Genomic DNA, 21,601 nt, shown 5'->3' on the forward strand with positions numbered 1-21,601 from the left:
GCTCAGCAGTGTGGATATGCAAGTGTACTACCTATATGGTATAGTAAATTCTCAACTACAACTAAATAAACAGAATAAGTGGTGCAGGAAAACACTAGTTGAAACAATAATTCCTTTTCAATGCTTCCAGTCTCAATAAACTGTTGAAACATGAGGTGAAGTTAAGGTTTCACCAAGCATTTCCTTACACCAATAACTCCAGACCCACAATAAAATCAACTAAGCAGTATTAAAAGTTTTCCTAAGTTTTCTCAGCCAGTGTTGTGTTTTCAGTAAGAATGCTGCTATCTGTACCATAACAATGAATCACAACCAAGTCTATTTAAAATTACCACTGATATGTGTGTGTGTGTAATTCACTGTTTGATCTGCTGCAGTCTCTAACGAGACAGCCAGACGTTACCCTACGGAACGAGCTCAGAGCTCATTATTTCCGATCTTCGGATAGGCCTGAGACCAGGCACACACCACACACCGGGACAACAAGGTCACAACTCCTCGACTTACATCCCGTACCTACTCACTGCTAGGTGAGCAGGGGCTACACGTGAAAGGAGACACACCCAAATATCTCCACCCGGCCGGGGAATCGAACCCCGGTCATCTGGCTTGTGAAGCCAGCGCTCTAACCACTGAGCTAACGGGCCGTGTGTGTGTGTGTGTGTGTGTGTGTGTGTGTGTGTGTGTGTGTGTGTGTGTGTGTGTGTGTGTGTGTGTGTGTGTGTGTGTGTGTGTGTGTGTGTGTGTGTGTGTGTGTGTGTGTGTGTCTCAATTAGAAGCTTGGGACAAAAAAAATCATCTGTTTGTACTCTTAAAATATATACACATGGGCTAATCTTTCTTGATCCATGCAAGGCAACACCTACAGGGGAGACCATCCAAGGCTGAGCTCACCACCAGTCCCACTTCCTCTACACCAGTCCACTGACACACCAGGCAACACAGGTCACAGTGGCCACACACTCAACACCACTGTGTTCACTTCCACACAGACACCCAAGACAGGAACAGTAGTTTGCAGTGAGCAGGACCAACTCTCAGCCAGACAGGAGGGCTGCTAACATATGTACATGCAACACACCACAAACCTCACTGCCTTAACTTGTAGGATATAATATGTATAGTAAAGCTTCCTTTCATGGTGGGTTCCTGAATCTCTAAGTGTTTCCAGAAATCAGACTCTATGTAGCTCTGAGGTCCAGTCCTAATGTTAAATGAAACAAGCTATGAGAGGAGGCAAAGAGGACAGAAAACAAGACACACGTACAAAACACATCTGATGCCCCTCATCACTAAGGAAAATCCCTCTGGAAATCATATTAGGTAACAAAAGAATCACAGTGGAAAGTGTTCAAGCATTTAGCAGACACACTCTAGGCAGAACAGTGACTTGCTAGATATTATACACATGCATACACACATATTTGTGCATGTACACATATACACATTATAAATTACACATACCATCTATCAGTCTACTGACTGATTGGGTATTTGTTTAGCTAAGACTGACAACTCATCCTCAGTGTGGGATAAGTCTCTTCATGGCATTTTGCTATGATCTGCAGAAAAGTATTCATTCTATATAAAAATAAAGTTTGGATCTAACATTCACTGGTACACTATGCACAGCACATCATACAGTGTGTGTGTGTGTATGTGTGTGTGTGTGTGTGTGTGTGTGTGTGTGTGTGTGTGTGTGTGTGTGTGTGTGTGTGTGTGTGTGTGCAAGATAGTAAAATTTCTAGGTCTTCTCAATGATGTATTTTATCAGTCATCCATAAATAAAATCCTCTTACAACACTGAATCTTGGAATGCTGCACCGCACCGCACCACACTGGTCAACAACACCATGTAGCTGCAGCCATGTGGTGGGATGCACACACACCTCACTCCCTCCAGCCACACCCGACACTCAACACATGCAAACACTCACCATCAACACCGCCATAACCAACAAATCACACAGAAGTCAAGCATGCACACCTCTCGGCAAGCAGCAGCTCCCTCACACACCTACTGCACTCTGTCAACCTTCATCAATCTCACTGGTAATGTTATGTGATATGATCCAATACAACTGAAATGCCTGGTGGAGCTGCAAAATGCCTCATCATGCACCAGAGAGCATTGACCTATCATTATGGGAAGGCCAGAGGCAGGTCTACACACTTCATAGCCTTCCCTAACCTTCCACACACCACATGCCTTTGCCTTCCCACCACAACACACACTTGCGCTCTTCAGCAAACTAAAAACCGGGATGAATCTGGTATTGTTTTTGGGTGTGGTGAATGAAAGCACTTGTGTTACAGTATATTGAAGGTGAGTTTCCCCCCAAAAAAAGAAACTACACCACAAAAAGTTGGATTGAATTAAGTTATGTGAAATTGTTTTAGGTGATGCTTACAAATTCACTTAAAACTCAGACAGATGCAATAGCTCAAGGCTCCAGTGATACAAACACTTTCCACAAACAAGGTACGGTGACTGTGAGTGCCAGCAGGTGATAAAAAGATCCCACAAGAATACAAACTCCACACATGCCTGTAGCCAATATTCTGAATCACTCCCACATTGGAGTAATTTGACAAATGATGTACCAGCAGTAGCACATAAATAATGAATTCTCTCACATACACACTTCACCAAGGACTGTTACTGAGGTGTTTAAATAGCACAGGTACATTCATTTCATGTACAACACACACACACACACACACACACACACACACACACACACACACACACACACACACACACACACTAGATTTCCACAACACACTCCACGGAAATCATATAAAGGAACCACCTCCGTGTTTGATGTTTTTTTCTGCAGTTATTGTGACAAAAGAATCGTCCCGAGGCTACACTGCTACCACGTGAAGTGAAATATGTTCTTGAGAGATGTTTAATTGTAACTCTTGGTGAGACAACTAAGAACCAGCACATCTTTCCCCTTCCCTATGTACTCCTCACACACTCCACACGCGCTGTCAGTCGCTACAGTTCTGACAAGGGTAATGGAATGGTCATATCAATTTTCTAGTGATAAAATGTTTTGTTGCATTTTCTTACTTTACTGAGAATTGTGGTATGTATTGTATTTACTGATTTCTTGGAATGCTCACAAGGCTGTACAGTTAGGAATGCCTCAGTTCTTCCAGGGTATCATAATGTCAAGTCCACAGTAATGTTTCTGACTTGACTTGCACGACACAGCATCACGTTTGGAAGAATCAGGGAGATGGACACAGACAAGATGAAATGACATGACAACACACACACTCATTCAGTCAGTCATTCTCGCCACCTGCTATATTAAAAGAAAAACAGACTCATAGCAGACTTCCAATAAATAAAACATGAAACTCAAGTCATGAACGCTCCATTTGTGACAAGGAAAACAGGAGGAGGAACAGGAGGAAGGACAATGATGCAATAATGATGATGGAATTAAGGGAGGTGGAGAAACACAAAGGGCTATGATGCACCCAAAAAAGAATGTACAGAACAGTTTCCTAGGCAGCTTGAAGCACCAGTGTGACATCTGGCCAAACACCCCCCCATCCCACCAGCTCTCCTGCTAAAGTGTGATCCCACATTAACGAAAGACGTTTTTCCCCGGTTCTGCAGGACAAGTGAACTAAAGGTCTGAGTTGGTGTTTGGTGCCTGGCTTCCTCCCTTCCTTCCTTCCTTCCTGCCGTGTGTGGAGGAGACTGCTTCGTGTCAGCTGTACCTTTGAGGTTCGGATGACATTCAACCCTAGAAACAAATGCAGAATTGTGATAAATTACTGAGTGAAGTAACCACATATACAGGATTTGGTAAAAATGTTTGCATGCATGAAAAAAAGTTATTCTTAAAAGATATACATATATCAGGAATAGACTGCAAGTGATGGTAAGGAAAAGAAGTGTACAGTCAGCTCTTTGATCGATGAAGCAGCTTTTCTATCCTTATTTATAGCTAGAGTGACATGCCATTAAAAAAAAAAAAAAAAAAAAAAAAAAAAAAAAAAGGAAGCTGCAAGTGTCCATCAGGCCTACACATGGCAGTCTCTGTACAAACACACCTTCCTATTTCCACCTATCATCACCACCCATACATCTGTCCAGTCTTCCTTTAAAGCTCCATATTGACTTAACACTAACATTATTTCCTTTTACCTATAAAATATATCAAAATAAAACAAGATTACCAATTACTGACATGTCCTTTCACTCCACACATCAGATACACCAAGTGACAAATTCTCCAACCACCACACATAAACCATTACGCTAGCGAACTAATCTTAAGCCTTCCTGCTATCCCCACATGCATATTTTCAGTGTGTATGTACTGCAATCCAAATAAACTGTATATTATTATCATTTTCAGGTTTCAAGACATTTCTTCCTCAATTCTTGCTAATTCTGTGATACTCTAAGGCAGTGTTTCCCAACCTTTTCGCAGCGATTACCCAAAAATACAATTTCACAATCATCCATTACCCCAATGAACAAATACTCGTAATATAGGAAAAAAAGTAACTGTATTTCATACTTCAAAAACAGACAAAATAGAAACTATGCAACACAATAATGCAAATCTATAATACGAAAAGAAGTAATTTTAGTTCATACATAGAAAGCAGAAAAAATTAATAGAAATCTTCATTGAAATTATATGAAAATGTAAACTGATTGCCTCATCCCATGCCAAACATCCATTACCCCAAAAATATGGGGTCATTACCCCACTGGGGTAATTTACCCCTAGGTTGGGAACCACTGCTCTAAGGGAACAAGTGCTTAAGTGGGCTTTTTTTTATTATTATCTTTTTTTCTTTTTTTTCCCTTGCTTGGCTACCCTCCTGCATAAAAAAAAAAAAAAAAAAAAATATATATATATATATATATATATATATATATATATATATATATATATATATATATATATATATATATATATATATATATATATATATATATATATATATATATATATATATATATATATATATATATATATATATATATATATATATATATATATATATATATATATATATATATATATATATATATATATATATATATATATATATATATATATATATATATATATATATATATATATATATATATATATATATAATATATATATATATATATATATATATATATATATATATATATATATATATATATATATATATATATATATATATATATATATATATATATATATATATATATATATATATATATATATATATATATATATAACAAAATCAACAAGTAGGTAAGTCCGAGCCACTCACCTCACCACCTCACTGGAACTCATCATCAGAACTCAACAGCATCGTCTTCTCATTATAAGCAACCCGTCCATTTCCATTCCGCCCTCCGTTCTGTGGTCCCCTTCCGCCCCCTCCTGTGCCGCCACCACTGTTCCCGTGGCTGCCACTCATGCCGTTAATCCCGTTGCTGCTGTTTGAGCGGGGCGCCTCATCTGCATCGTATGTGCTCACTGCGGTGTGTCCTGAGCCTCTGGTGGTGCCTCCTGGGGTGTGCAAGTGACCCAAGGAAGTCACGGGGGAGAGAATGGTTCAGTTAGAGTAAAGTTTGGTGTGTCCTTGGGTTAGGTTAGGTTAGGATGGGTTTAGGGTAGGATAGAGGTGGTTTTGGGGGTTATTTTGAGGTTGTAAGAGTGTTTGCAAAGGGTTCCAGGGAAGAGAAACGTAAAGTTAGGGTAAAGCTTGTTGGGTTCTTGGGTAAGGTAGAGACGGGATGGGTTTGGGGTAGGATAGTGGTGGTTTCTATGGTTATTCTGAGGTTGTAAGAGTGTTTGCCAGTGGTTCCAGGGGAAAGGTAAAGTTAGGATATAGCTTGTTGTGTCCTTGGGTTAGGTAGGGGCAGGATGGGTTAAAGGTAGGACAGAGTGTTTGCCAGTGGTTCCAGGGGAGTTGCAGGGGCCAGAAAGGTAAAGTTAGGGTAAAGTTTGTTGTGTTCTTGGGTTAGGTAAGGGCAGGATGGGTTTGGGATAGGATAGATGTGGTTTTTGATGTTTTGCATTTTTTTTTTTTTTTTTTTTCTAAGAGGGTAAAAATTGGTCAAGGGCAACAAAAATGATTGAACAAAAAGGTGTGAGCTAATAAAGTGGTTAAGATGTCTCTGTTCACTTAGGACTGCATGGTCTGGTCTGGACTGTGTTTATTTAGATAGATTGGGTTGGTATATGTTTAGTTATATTGATGGATGGAATCTAAATGTACTGTATGGCTTTCCAGTACCAAGGAAACATCAGATTGCTGCAACTAAGGCAAAGATCACTGTATACTTGATCAAAAAGAGACATTGGATAGAAAAGATCTGCCAAAGTCATCTGGTATAAATATTCAAGGCAAGATTTATCCATACAAGTTTGAATACACATGAGAAAAGATGTTCAGAAAACTAATGGAGAGATCAGACAAGGCTGACTCACGGAAATTCAAATTGAGTGGGAATTGAGAAAGTGGTTATCAGTGACACATGTTGAGGCACAGGTGACAGGGATTAAGTCTTGTCTAAATACGAAAAAGGAAAAGGGAAAATACGTGATAAGATTGGAGAGTTGGAAGTTACTGTTTAAAGTGTAAATGTGTAAGTGGTACAGAAGGAATTATGGAAGAGAAGGGGAGGGGAGGGAAGGGAATGGACATGGGAGAGGAGGGAAGAGAAGGGAAGGGAAGGGAAGAGAAGGGACATGGGAGAGGAGAGGAGAGGAGAGGGAAGGGAAGGGAAGGGAAGGGAACAAAAGAGAAGGGACATGGGAGAGGAGGGAAGGGAAGGGAAGGGAAGGGAAGGGAAGGGAGGGGAAGGGAGGGGAAGAGAGGAGAGGAGAGGATGGAGCACTGGATGGTGAAATGGAGGACACGTGACAGTATAAGAGCAACATTTGTTGTGACTTTCACTTTCTTAAGAAATCATGCAGTGACTTTTGAAAACAGTAATCTATGCTTTGTGTGCAGCCAGACGTCATTTTAACCATCTCATTGCAACACACTAAAAGAGCCAAACTGTGTGACTGGACTTCATGTCAGCAGATTAAGGAAGAACAAAAATATATAACACAAAAAATCATGCTGCACTGAAAATCAAAACTATGCAGTTGAACAGAGCAAGATATAGTGATAAAAAAATACACACAAAACCAGAATAATGAAGCAGGACAAGGCAAGCTGGCACACACATGCACAAAGAGCAAACTGCCACACATCACTCATCATTAATACCACACAAAGGGAACAAGGGGGAAAAAAAAAACGTGTGCAGCTAAACAAACATACATGGTAAATGAAATCAACATATTACATTCAAAACTATACAATGCAGAGCAAATACAAAGCACAGAAAACCAACCCAGCTTAACGTGCACAATACAGACCACAGTATTAATGCAATTTAGGAGAAAAAGCGAGCATTACTGGCAGTTTCAAAGCAGAGTAAGATTACCAAAAGAAAAAAAACAAGGGAGAGGGGAGAGTGAGAGAGAGAAGGAAGGGACAGAGACATAACAAGGACAGGAATAATATAAACGCTCCTCAGTAAACAGCTACAGCAAGACTAAAATAAATACGTAGAGGGAAGATACATTTCCTGCCTAACACCCTGACACCCTAACACACACTAACACCCTGTGAAGGCCAGATGCACCACGGCTTGCCAGGATGAGCACTGCAGCACCACAACACAGCATCACATGGGAACAGAGGCTTGTGTGTTCCTTCAATGGCTTGTACAATGGTGGTGGTGGTGGGTCTTTACATAGGTTCTGCAGTGTTTTCAGCCTTATTTGTAAGTTCCTACTACATAAATTTTTCCCATAAAGATCCCATCCAACTTACTTTCAAATTAGGTTATAGGAAATTCTTGTGATGTGGATTATTTGAGTGAAATTTAAATGGAAGGAATCTTGGTGAGTGGAATTTACATAGAAGCACCTCACACTTGAGACACCATCATGGGTCCCACTCAAGAGGCCATCATGGGTAGAACTCCTAAGATGAGACTGCAGTTGGTGTTATGGAGGTAGTGAATATGTAAGGAGTGTATCGGCTGTTCAAATCCCTCTGCTGTGGTGTTTCTCTCACAGCGAAGAGTATAAAATGTGCTCATGAGAAGTAACATAGGATGAAACAGGAAAACAATTATCTAACTTTCTAGCTGTCACCTTCTTAAGATGTGTAGCAACTTTCCCATCACTCTGAAGAAGGCAACAGCTGAAATGTCTGAGAATAAGGTACTTCTGTTTCATCCTGTCTTTCCTCTCACTAACAAACACACATGATATTCCAGGCTATAGCCATTCACCCACACAACACTGAATGCACCACAACACTCAGCATTCTGGCACTGACACACGTGGCTTTCTATTAGTTTGTACATGTCTTTACTACACCTGCAATCGAACCAGACACTTCCCGAACAAGGCCCAACCAAGACTGTTATTAACTCCTTCAGTACTGGGATGCATTTTTTAGCTGAGTTTTTGTTGATTAGATGATTTTATTGGAAGAGTCTATGGAGCTCAGAAGATTAATGGCCACAGTCTTCACTATTTTAATCCCCACATAGGTTTCTGAAGATGTACAGAATCACCAGAATGACTGAGAATGCGTCATGGTATTGAAGGGGTTAAGGTGAGCAAGAATCTTTCCCTTATAAAAACCACTTGGTACACAGAAAAGCAGAACAAAGTGTAACAAGGTAACAATTAACTCCCTCTTTGTCTTAGTAAGGTCTTCAGTGGGTAGAGGGCCTTGTTGGAATGTGTGGAAAAATTCTGGTTCTTTCTGTGCTTCCCTACACCAGTGGTTCCATCTGTGTCTCATCTGTTAGCATGGTCTGTACACTAATGGCAATCCCACAACCACACTGTACCACATAACAAACAATTCAATGTAAGTAAATGTTGTCTAGCTAATATTTGTGCACTTGTTCTTAGCCATCATGTCATTAGTGATGACAGAAACCTTAAGTCCCTCATACAAGACACTGAAACTTGGTGAATGTATGACATAGAATGAAGGGAGAGGAGGCATGATGGAGCAGCACAGACAGGTGACAAGATTGACAGGGAAGCTGCAGTGAGTACTTTCTCACCTAAAAAGGAAAGTGGTATTACTGGTGCTGCCACAACACAAGTGCAAAGGAAAGAAAAGTAATCAGAACCTGTATTTTTTTTCTTTATCCTTAAATCTGTAGAAGGAAAATGTACCCATGTTATAGCAGATCAAGTTTATAGCAAACAGAAGGCCCAGCCTCAGAATCAGGAGAGTAACAAGTGTGTTGGTGCAATGAGTAGTTAGGTGAAACAGGATTAGAGATCTCAGACACATGAAATCATCACCCAAGAATGGTTTGCCTCATAAATGTGATGAACACCCACACTTCTGTACAAGTAGTCATCTGCTTGGCTTATGTCACAGCAGGCTTGACCTCAAGCACATGATACATTAAGCTGCTGTCTCAGCTACATGGTCTGCCTCAACATGCACTTCACACAGATTAAGTTGGAGAGAGGAAATTTATCTGGAGCTCATGTCAGTAAAGCAGTTTCTCAGACTTGAAAAAAAAAGTCTTGTAATTGGGATGAACTGACGTCAGTGGATATTGTGAAAAAGTTGCATGAAGGGTTGTGCATTCAGAAATAAATTCATATTGCTTATTGCTCAGCAGTGAACTGTACCATTTAACAGCAGCACATTTATGATCAAGTTAACTGTAGTAAATATGGTAACTTTGGGAGCACAGCCTTGAATACCAGGACATGAGCCAGCAGGTGTGAGGTGAGGAGCAGCCCAGAGCAATAACCTGGAGACCCAAGAGAGGAACCTTCACCACCCAACCCAGCACCACATCACCCCTCACACTGAGCCAGGCTGGCCAGGAATGCTTCATGGGAGACTGTGCACCTTTTCTTTTACACCTCATGGATTTCACCGTCAGATAATACCATGACTAAATTCTGAGGCAGCTCACGTTGCTCAAATTTTTACTTCCATAAAACTTGCATGTAACAAAATAATTTTAAATAGTGATGAGGTAATAGCTAATTGTTGAACTATAGATAATGGCAAAGTATGTCACTTCAACAACATAAATCATGTGATATATGAATTACTAGTTTTCTGCCACACAACAGACCACAACTACATTTCCTTGGTAAGCTGAGTGCACAAGTCCCACTAAGCCATCCCTGCCACACTCTGCTCCTGTGACACATTACATACAAGGGAGTTTAGCTTAGTTCCCAGCACTGCCACTCCCTCTGCTTATCAGTAATGAGACCGAGGCTGCTGCCAAGACACTGCCCAACACTCATGGCCGTGGTACTGTGTCTGTCAGCACTCATCAGAACTCATGCCATCTGCCACAGCACAACCCATCACAAGGCACCACCACCAGTGTGTGTCAAGGAAATGTCACGCAATTGTTGCCGCATTGGTTACAATACAACAGGACACATGAAGACACATGATGAGTTACAACCAGCTCACTGAAGTATGCATGTTTCTGCAAAAGTTGGAAGTACAGAATAAGAAACTGGCACTGAATGGCAATGCTTACACTGGGTGACACTTTTGGTGATGGTGGGAATGATGCACCATGACAACACTGGTGTGTGGGCAGTGTCTGGGCACCACAGCCTCACAGGGACAGGACTACATGTTAAGATAAGTGTATATGAGTGTGTGTGTGTATGTGTGTGTGTATGACAGGGCAGCAGGGGAGGCCAGAGACGATCCTCCCTCGGGCACGGCACCTTTGGAGGGCGGTGGAGGCAGCCTAGTAATCTGCTGGGCCTGTGTTGTTGAGGGAACAGCACTCGAGATGACACTGAGGCCTGACCCCACCACAGTGGTCCCTGCCCCACCACCACTGCCGCCGCCAGGGCCCCGTGCAGGGTGGGTGGTGGCAGTGCTGGTGGGGTCAGGGGTGCCAGCAGTGGTGGTGGAGGTGGAGACGGGCAGGAGGTCAGGTCGCAGCTCCTCCATGTCGTGGCTCTGCGTCAGTACCTGTGTGGGGCGGCCTCCTCCCCCTAATGGGGGTGCGGGGGTGAACAGTGAGGGTTATTGCTCATGTATTGCTGATGGTGGTGGTGGTGGTGGGGATGATACAATGCTGAAAGCTCTTGTTTATATCAGTCAATTTGTTTTATATGATTTTTTTTCAGTGTGTTTATTAACTAAAGGATTCACAGCCTGGACAGACTGGTTGTGTGGTGAGACATGATGGTACGACACTCACAAGTCACACTAAACAAGGGCTTTCTTGATATTAGATGTAATGGAACTAAGTGAGAGTTACATCAGCTATCCATGTATTGGTTAAATGTTGTCCTAGTGTGGTGTCTGTGAGCGTGTCATGAACAACCATCGTGTGGCTGACACACTCAAGTCTTCTGCCACATCTTCATCAATACTCCTTGTAATAAATCATACTTAGACTGAGGCACTACAAAACACCTCAATCACCTCATCAATAATCATAAACTACCATCGTGTAAGTAAAGGAAAAAACAAAAAACTGAAAAATTCTAATCTAATTCTAACTTTCTTGGCACATCTTTTCGGGATGAAAAAGAGAAAATAAAACTGAATAAAAAAAAAAAGCTTTGTGTCTCCTTCTCTTTGTGTATAGCATGGAGTACAATCTGAAAGAAAAGACCACAAGACAAAACGCTGAACGGTGGACTGCATTTCTAGTCCAGCGTCAAAGTTCAATCAACAGGAAGGATGGAAGTCCTACACAATAGCTAATGTTATACTGCTCTAGTCTGCCTTGGGAATAATGGCGGCGAGCTGTACAATCAGGCAAAGGTCTGTATTTAGAAATGCTTTGCTCTCTCACCATGACTTTTTCCAAGGCCACAGAGATGATTAGCAGTGTTTTCAAGAGTGTTTCTCCAGTTAATAATGTAGAAAGCTTGTCAATCTGCATCTAGAACTGTAGAAACACCTTAAAAACTTGTGTAAACTTAAATAAAGCTTTTTGAAAGAGTGGAGGTGAGGCAAAGAAGTGTTTGAGAATACGAGCCTAAGTCAGAGCAGCAAGGGAGCTAAGAGTAGTGAGGCAAGGTACACAATACTGGGTGTCCTAGCTACAGCCCCAGACCTTTGACGGCCTCCAGCTCCTGTTCAAGCTCCTGCAGAAACACCTTGGCACTCACAGTTTGCTGGCCTGAGTGACACAACCAACAATTACTGGAATGTTGTGGTGTTGACAGAGAAATGCGGACATGAGTTACTTTCTCATGTTTTGTTTCCCTCTACGATCAGTTCATAATTTCCTACACATGATTTTTATTAGTAAATGTGATAACTTCATCTAGACTTACAAGAAATGGAAACAAGAGTAGAGGTGGAGAACGAGCAGACAGCAAACCCTCTAATAAGTGACGAGAAGAGTTGGTATACCAGGAACAGACATATCTTCTGCAGACTCCGAGCACTGTTTAAACCTCCCACTTTGAGTAGTCTAGGTGCAGGAAGTCATGGATACCTAATGAATTCAATCACTTGGATACACAAGGGACATTTATAAGCCTGTCAAGAGAGTGGTTAGACCAAAAAACCCGAGGATGCATTAAGTAGTTTCACTCCCTCTCTCCTCCAGAAGGTTGTGTACATACAGGAGAGTTAATGGAAAGAGGTACTCCATAACATAATTCTATAAAGCATGCATAGGAAAGCTTTAGTTTGTGTGCCTGAAGGCTTTATGACTATCCCAGCTTGACTTCAGTGGTGTACAATTTTTAATCTCTATATTCAACACCATTGTAAGAAATTGTGTAGGTAAATTTGAGTTCAAGACACACCACTATCATTATCACTCATTCATCTATTTTGTGAGCAAGTTCCAAGTTTATACAGGTCAGCAGTGTGTCCAGCTGGAGGGTTCTGTGTTACTGTCTATCAAGTGTGTCCATGAATCTTTTCCTACACGACTTAAATCTATCTAGTTCTGGCATTGCTTCTGTCTTCCCTGACTTGGCTACTGGCACTCTGTTATCCCCTATCCATGGCTAAACATCTATTTTTCACTAACATACTCATTCCTTTATCAGCTTATCTGTTCCTCGATTGCTGGACTTATCTCTCACTGACACTATACATTCACTTCACCAGAATAATTTTTGCACACTCCAGGGAGATGTGCACTTAATAATCACAACACCTATGATTCACAACATCTCATTCCATTATACTACACTTTGATTAACAAGATATGGATCCTAATCAGCCCAACACCTCAAGGGCATAAACACCCTCTCAAACCACACACTTCACCCTGAGCATCTGATGAAATGGTTGAAATCTGGCCAATGGCAAAAAAAAAAAAAAAAAAAAAAAAAAAAAAAAAAAAAAAAAAAGGCCCACTTAAATGCCAGTCCCTAATTAGGTCTGAAAGAGTTAGCTAAAAGAATGGGATACGTCTTGAAACCTCCCTCTGACTAAAGCTTTCAAGGTGAGACAGGTTAGTAATGCATGCAAGTGAAGAACAATTATTACATCGTGAAATAGTTTAGGAAAAAAAATAAGGCTAAGACTCTTAAAATTAAAAACAGCAGCTGGTCAATGCACTGCAGCAGCACATTCATGTCCGCTGCGGGGGACGGGAGGATCTGGCAACACAGGGCTCTGAATGGAACAGTACATTCAACGAATCATGCCGAAAGGGACATGCTGGGCCTCACTGCTGCTTGGTTAACACAGTCTTACCCAAACACATTACTTTGAGGGTTCAGTAGTGAGTTAGATATACCAATTAGTTAGTGAAATCTTAAGGTAGAAAGTGAAGAAACAATATCAAGTGAAGTGACGTGGCCAAGACTAATTTTCTGGCAAGTGGCTTATAATAATATTCTCATCAGCGTTATTTGGACAGTTCTAAAGTATTATTAGTGTCATCTTTACTGGATTTAGCTTTCCCTCAGTCACCAATTATCAAGTGAAGTGAAGCGGCAAGTGGCTTATAATTCTCAGTATTTTCAATTTGGATAGCTCTAGAGTAGTCAAGTAATTAATTAGTGTCCCTTTTATTGCATTTAGCTTTCCCACGATCACCAAATATCAAGTAAGTGATGTGGCCAAGATTAATTTTTCTGGCAAGTGGTTTATAATTCTCACCAGTGTTTGCAATTTGGAGAGTTCTAGACTAGTCAAGTAACTGATTAATCAGTGTCCCCTTCACTGTATCTAGCTTCCCCCAATCATGATCTCTGATAAGCTGTGACTACCAGATGGTTTTGTAGGGGTGTCAGCGATCAGAGGTCACAATTGCTGGACAAGAGACACAGTGGTAGTGAGGCAAGTTACAAGATTTCTGACAGTAAATGTACCATAATTTTCTTTTTGACAATGAATATACCATGTTCTTTTTCCCAATTCATGCAGAGCCAATAAAAATCAGGCTAGTTAAGCATCTTCAATGATCGTTCTTTGTCCCAGAAGCATAATAATTTCAAACATCACTCGTTCCTTCTTCATATTAATCAGAGTTCCTTTCTTATGAACAGGATATCAACACTTGCAACTGAGTATCCTTGCAGTAAATAAAACCAAGGAATGCATATGTTAAGTGGCAATTTAGCAAGATTTACGTTGAGAAGATTAATGGATGAAAACAACATTTCTCCTTTTAAAATACAAGTGATGAAAGTTATGGAGCTGTAAGCCATGGATTGTCATAAGATGGGAACTCTTGGTTTTAATAAATTTTAAGTGGAAGTGATGTTTATGCTATCTATTTATGCTGACGAATGTTATTATCAGGGCCACCATCACCAGATTCTTTTTTTGCGACTTTACATTCTGTAAGTGTATTATGAAGCACTGAACACCCTCAATCTCTGCACCTTTCAATTATCTAAAGCAAAACTCTTTAATGCAATTTCGATCAAATTTAAGAGGAAAAAGAATCAAATTTATTTCCGTCAATTGAAACCCCTCAGTCTCAGCATCTTTCAATTATCTAAAACAAAAATCTTTAACATAATTCTGATCAACTTTAAAGAGGGAAAAGAACCGAGTATATTTCCGTGTCTCTCAGGTTCATATTCAGAAACGCTCAGCTCTCTCACCGTGACTATTTTCCAAGGCCACAGGGATGATTAGTGGGATTTTCAAGAATGTTTCTCCAGCTAATAAAATAGAAATCTTGTCAATCTGCCTCTAGAACTGTAAAAACATCTTAAGAACTCAAAATTTAGAGAAGGCCTTTTGAAACAGTGGAGGTGAAGCACAAAGTGTTTGAGAATATGAGCCTCAGCCTTTAGTCACCTCATACCAAGACAGGGTAGAGTGGCTGGCCAGGGGGACGTACCTGCACTGTACTGGGTGTATTGCTGGTACTGCGGGTGGAAGTTGTGGATGGCGTCTGTCATGATGTCCTTAGGGTTCATGGTTTCCTGGGAGACACAGGGAAGCACCACCATTAAGGACCAAGGATGTCAATGATAAAGATGTAGTTTTTCTAATTGATTCCCTAATTTTGTTGTTTTTTTAATCATCGATTCCTGATTTTGTTGTATTTTTTGTCATTCATTTCAGTTTTTATTTATTTCTGTCATTGATTCCTGGATTTGCACCGAAATATTTATGCCCAGGCTCCTATAACTTCAAACTAATGTCTAAATGAGACTCTTGAAACAACTATTTGAATATTCAGTTACAATATCAAATAAACACTTTTGACTCCTAAGCTCAGGGGAAACAAAAAAAAAAATAAATAAATAAAAATAAATAAATAAAAAATAAATAAATAAAAAAAAAAAAAATAAATAAAAAATAAATAAATAAGTTTCACCTTTTCTTTTTTTTTGTTTTAGCAACATGGCTTATCTTCTGTTATTTTATGGCCTAAAGGAGGTATTTCTGTGTACCTCCTCTCTGAAAACCCATCCACTTTCTTTTTTTTTTTTTTTTACAATATAAGATTACAAGATTTTAATGGCTAAAGGAAGTATTTTGTGCACCTCCTCTCTGAAAACCCATCCATTCTTTCTTTTTTTAACAACATGTGATAAAGAAGGCATTTTTACAAAACTACTATCTGAAAATCTATCTTTTTTTCTAACAATATTGTCTATTTATGAGATTCTATAGGGTAAAGGAGGCATTTTTGGGTATCTCCTATTTGAAAACCCACCCATTTTTTTTTACTTATTTTTTTAACATGTACTAAATGAGGTATATTGTTCCCCTCTCTCAACACCCACACCTTTTTCTCTTCTTTTACCATTTCAATGACTAAAGGAGGTATGTTTGGGTACCTCCTATTTGAAAACCTATCCATTTTTTTTTTTTTTTAACATATACTAAAGGAGGCATCCTGTTCACCTCTCAAAACCCACACCTTTCCTCTTCTTTTAACATTTTAGTCCCTTCAATACCATGACACGTTTCCATATTCATTCTGTTTACTATTTGGTGATTTTACACAGCTTCAGGATTAGAATAGTGAAGACTGTGGCCACTAATCTTTTGACCTCCATAGATCCTTCCTAGTGTCAATAAAATGGTCTAATTATACACAAAACTAATGGTAAAAATGCGTCTCAGTACTAAAGGGGTTAATGACTAAAGGAGGTATTTTTAAGCACTTCCTATTTGAAAACCCACCCATTTTGTTTTCTTTTTAAACAATATGAGATAAAGGAGGCATTTTTGGGCATTTCTGAACATTTACCCATTCTTTCTTTTAAACAATATGGACTACTTTACAGAATTTTATGGAGCAAAGGAGGCATTTTTGTGCACCTCTTATCTGAGAACCCACCATTTTCTTTCTTTTTTTAACATGTACTCAAGCAGACATATCATGCACCTCTCTGAAAACACATCCATTCTTTCTCTTCAATATGGACTATTCTATGGAATTTTGTGGGCTAAAGGAGGTATTTTTTGACATCTCCAATCAGAAAAGTCATCCAGTCTTTCTTTCTTTAACAATATGAGCTACAGATGGTGATTTTCGGGCACCTATCTGATAACCCACCCATTTTCTTTCTTAACATGTACTACAGCAGATATATAGTTCCCTCCTATCTGAAAACTCAACCATTTTCTTTCTTTTTTTAACATGTACTAAAGCACATATATAGTTCCCCTCTCTGAATACCCCCCCTCATTTTCTTTCCTTTTTTTTAACACCTTTCTGAAAACCCATATATACCTTGAGGGAGGAGGAGATACTTTGCATGGTGACACTACGACCTGGGCCAGAGACAGTGAAGTCCCCATAGATCTGGTAGGGGAAGGCGTAGCGCAGGGCCACCGAGGCGAAGAACATCTCCACACAGATAATGAAGTTCTGGTAGCCGGCGGAGACAGTGCCAGTATTGAGGTGTGGGTCGGCCTTGATCACGTTTGCCTTCTCCAGGATGGCAAGTAACACACCTGGTGGGGGAGTGTGAGATTAGGGATGGCCATAACTCTACCTTTTGTTGTGGATCAGAATGCCTCTTATGTAAAGGAGAGGAGAGTGAAGAGAGAGGGCAGGGGAGGGGAGGAGAGGAAAGAAAAGAATAAAGAAAAGAGAAGACAAGAGGAGAGGAGAGGAGAGGAGAGGAGAGGAGAGAGAGAGAAGAGAGAGAGAGAGAGAGAGAGAGAGGAGAGAGAGAGAGAGAGAGAGAGAGAGAGAGAGGAGAGAGAGAGAGGAGAGAACAGAGGAAAGGTGGAAATGATAGGAGGAAACGAGAGGAAAGGAAAAGAGAACTAAAAAAAAAAAACACCCAGTACTTAGCCACCAGCCTACCCTGCGTACCTTGCCAGAAGGAGAGGAAGATGACGGACTTAATGGTGAAGAACTTGAGCACCGGATCATAGGGCTGCAGCAAGTCCCGGGTGGCAAAGTAGAAGAGGAAGAGACTGTACAGGGCCAGCGACACCGAGATATTGTAGATGATGGTGATGTAGAGGTAGCCGCCTTCAGGACTGTAGGAAGATGGGGGGAAAGTGTCATTAACTCCTTCAGTACCATGATGCATTTCCATATTCACTTATTTATTATTTGGTGATTTTGTACAGCTTCAGCAAATTATGTGGGGGGATTAAAATGGTAAAGACTAGCCATTAATCTTCTGACCTCCATAGGCCCTTCCTCATGTCAATAAAATGGTCTAATCATACACAAATCTCAAGGTAAAAATGTGTCCCAGTACAGAAGGGGTTGAAATGGTGAAGACTGTGACTATTAATTTTCTGACCTCCATAGGCCCTTCCTAATGTTAATAAAATGGTTTAATTGTAGAAAAATCTCATGGTAAAAATGTGTCACAGTACTGAAGGGGTTAACGCTGAATATGATTTCTTTTTATGTAAGAGGGGAAGCTGGACACGGGTAAAATAATAATAATAAAAAAAAATAAATAAATAAAATAAATGAATAAATAAATAAATAATAAAAAAAAGGCCCACTAAGTTGCCAGTCCCCTTACAGGTCTGAGAGCCCCGCAAAAAATTATAAACATAGAAGAAGTGACATGAAAATAAGCAGTAACACATGAAGAATTAATAGTTTCTGGCAACCTGTGAGTAAATGAAGAGCATATCCAACACAAACACACACCAGTACACCCCAAACACTCACCTCCAGTCCCCATCGCGGTACTTCCCAAGAAACTGCAGGATGATGGTAATGAACGCCATGGCGGGTTTGACGAAGCAGAACTGAAGTGTCGCCTGCTTGCAAAACCTCAGAAAGCCAATGGTGTAGGTCTTCCCCGCCAGACAGCAGGTGCCGTACATGCAAGAGGACCTGATGGGGGAGAGCGTCGTTGGTAAAAAAAATAGGAGATATGCAAAGAGGAAAGCATTGGTGGTAGAAAAATAGGAGAGATATGCATAGAGGAGATCATCAGTTGTAGAAAAATGGGAGATATATGCAGAGAAAAAATTAAGCAGTTGTTAGTAAATGTATGAAAATGAAAGGAAAGCATGTGGAAAAGATATGTAGAGAAGAAATAATATAAAAAGATGTTTGTAAGAGGACAAGCAGTAGGTATGTTAGTTAAATGGAAGAGGTAGAAATAGAGGCAAATACATGATGAGAGAGAGAGAGAGAGAGAGAGAGAGAGAGAGAGAGAGAGAGAGAGAGAGAGAGAGAGAGAGAGAGAGAGAGAGAGAGAGAGAGAGAGAGAGAGAGAGAGAGATAAGAGTAAAACAAACATACAATAACAAAATAAGAACAAGTTATTTTGCATTCCTCAAGTTGCCAAATGGTGAAACTCCAAATATTTAACAAACATGAGAGAGAAATTTATAATACTATCACTACTACTACCACCACCATCACCATCACCACCACTTACCTGATGGGCTTTCCTCTGATCTCACTCATGATATTCCCCTCACCACCCAGGTACTCGTAACACAAGCTCAGGAAGTTGTAGATCACAAACGCTGAGGGAGAAAAATAGAGTCCGTGAAATGAGTTGCTTCTTGTGGCGTTTGGTTTCTGTTAGTTAAAATTGTGTGTGTCATTTGTAAGACAGAGAAGAGAAAGTTAGTGAAATGAGTAGTTTTTTTTTGTGGAATTTGATGTTTCTGTTAGTTAAAATTGCGAGTGTAAATTTGTAACATAGAAAAGATAGAGTTAGTGAAATGTGTTGCTTTTTGTAGAGTTTGATGTCTTAATTTCTTTTTTTATCTATCTATTTACTTTTTTTTATGCAGGAGGGGAAGACAATCAAGGGAAAGAAGAAGAAGAAGAAGAAGAAGAAGAAGAAGAAGAAGAAGAAGAAGAAGAAGAAGAAGAAGAAGAAGAAGAAGAAGAAGAAGAAGAAGAAGAAGAAGAAGAAGAAGAAGAAGAAGAAGAAGAAGAAGAAGAAGAAGAAGAAGAAGAAGAAGAAGAAGAAGAAGAAGAAGAAGAAGAAGAAGAAGAAGAAGAAGAAGAAGAAGAAGAAGAAGAAGAAGAAGAAGAAGAAGAAGAAGAAGAAGAAGAAGAAGAAGAAGAAGAAGAAGAAGAAGAAGAAGAAGAAGAAGAAGAAGAAGAAGAAGAAGAAGAAGAAGAAGAAGAAGAAGAAGACAACCCACTTGGAATGCCAGTTCCCTTAAAGTTTAACATAAAATTAACAAAAAATCTGGGACAAATGTCTTGAAAATTGTGGGTGTAATTTGTAACGTAGAGAAGACAGAGCTGGTGAAATGATGTGGTGAAGAAATATCGAGTCAGTGATATGAGTGGCTTTTTATGGCGTCTGGTTTCTGTTAGTTAAATTGTAAGTGTAATTCATAAGATAGAGAAGACAGAGTTAGTGAAATGGTGGTGTGAAGAAATATTGAGTGAAATAAGTTGTTTTTTATGGCATTTGTTTTTTTTTGTTAGTTAAAATAATGGGTTTAATTCCTAATATAGAAAAGATAGAATTGGTGAAACGAGGAAGAAATGTTGAGTCTATGAAATGTGTTGCTTTTTGTGGCATTTGGTGTGTGTTAGTTAAATTGTAAGTGTAATAGAGAGAGTTGGTGAAATGGTGGGATAGAGAAATTGAGCCAGTGATATGAGATGCTTTTAATGGTGTTTGGTTTCTCAGTTAGTTAAATTGTGGGTGTAATTTGTAACATAGAAAGGATCGAGTTGGCAAAACATGGAAACCTGTGGGTGTAATTCATAACAAAGAGAAGATACAAGTTAGTGCAATGATGTGGAAAATCGTCGGCGTAATTTGTAACAGAGAGAAAATAGTTAGTGAAATGATGTGGTGGAGGAAATTGACTGATTCTTTTTTTTTTTTTATTGAGTTTTGTTTTTCAGTCAATTACTTTCTAGATATAATAAAAAACAAAGTGAAAATTATACTAGTGCAACGCTTTGAAGTAAAATTTAAGTCCGTCAAATGTTTGGTAATTTTAGTGTTATTTTTTTTTTCAGTTAATTAAATTCTAGATGTAACTCTAAGAAAATATCAGTAAGTTTCTACATACAATGTGATTTTCTAGTATGATCTACATTATCAAGAACATCCCTAACAAAATTCCATGAGCATCTAATCATGTACAATATTATAAAAAAGACAGTTTATAATGTTACAATACACATGAACACAAAAAACACACCAAAAAAACACCATTCCTAGGCAAAACACTCCTTTAAACACACACAAGCATCTACACCATTATGGAACACACCTAGGGCTGTATTAAAGTAGCAAACACACCTACACACACACACCTACACCTACACACATACAAACACACACACGCACACGAATCTTAAAACCAACAGACCAAGAGACAAAACTCAACCCAAACCAGCACAATCTCACTCTACACACACACACACACACACACACACACACAAAAAAAAAAAAAAAAAAAAAAATAAATATATATATATATATATATATATATATATATATATATATATATATATATATATATATATATATATATATATATATATATATATATATATATATATATATATATATATATATATATATATATATATATATATATATATATATATATATATATATATATATATATATATATATATATATTTCCCACAAAGATGTGTTGAGATGTGGAATAGGTTGAGTGAAGAAGTGGTGTCAGCAAC

The 21,601-nt window shown here is 39.2% G+C and overlaps 1 protein-coding gene across 5 annotated transcripts in view; it reads right to left on the reverse strand.

Moving 5' to 3' along the window:
• LOC123513507 (transmembrane protein 184B-like) overlaps window positions 1-21,601 on the reverse strand; it is a 54,146-nt gene that overhangs the window by 3,472 nt on the left and 29,073 nt on the right. For 2 of the 5 annotated variants that reach the window (XM_045270707.1, XM_045270706.1), the window contains exons 4-11: window positions 19,350-19,440; window positions 18,629-18,796; window positions 17,804-17,973; window positions 17,213-17,436; window positions 15,362-15,446; window positions 10,800-11,075; window positions 5,311-5,552; window positions 1,644-3,767 (exon numbers count right to left, since the gene is read on the reverse strand). In XM_045270707.1, coding sequence (XP_045126642.1) covers window positions 5,320-5,552; window positions 10,800-11,075; window positions 15,362-15,446; window positions 17,213-17,436; window positions 17,804-17,973; window positions 18,629-18,796; window positions 19,350-19,440 — 1,247 coding nt within the window. In that variant the 3' untranslated portion in view covers window positions 1,644-3,767; window positions 5,311-5,319. Of the gene's footprint in view, window positions 1-1,643; window positions 3,768-5,310; window positions 5,553-10,799; window positions 11,076-12,151; window positions 12,218-15,361; window positions 15,447-17,212; window positions 17,437-17,803; window positions 17,974-18,628; window positions 18,797-19,349; window positions 19,441-21,601 lie in introns of those variants that run through there. The other 3 variants (XR_006677388.1, XM_045270708.1, XM_045270709.1) reach the window with 3 other exon arrangements.

Source organism: Portunus trituberculatus, chromosome 36 (genome assembly GCF_017591435.1).
Source record: "Portunus trituberculatus isolate SZX2019 chromosome 36, ASM1759143v1, whole genome shotgun sequence".
Lineage (NCBI taxonomy): Eukaryota > Metazoa > Arthropoda > Malacostraca > Decapoda > Portunidae > Portunus > Portunus trituberculatus.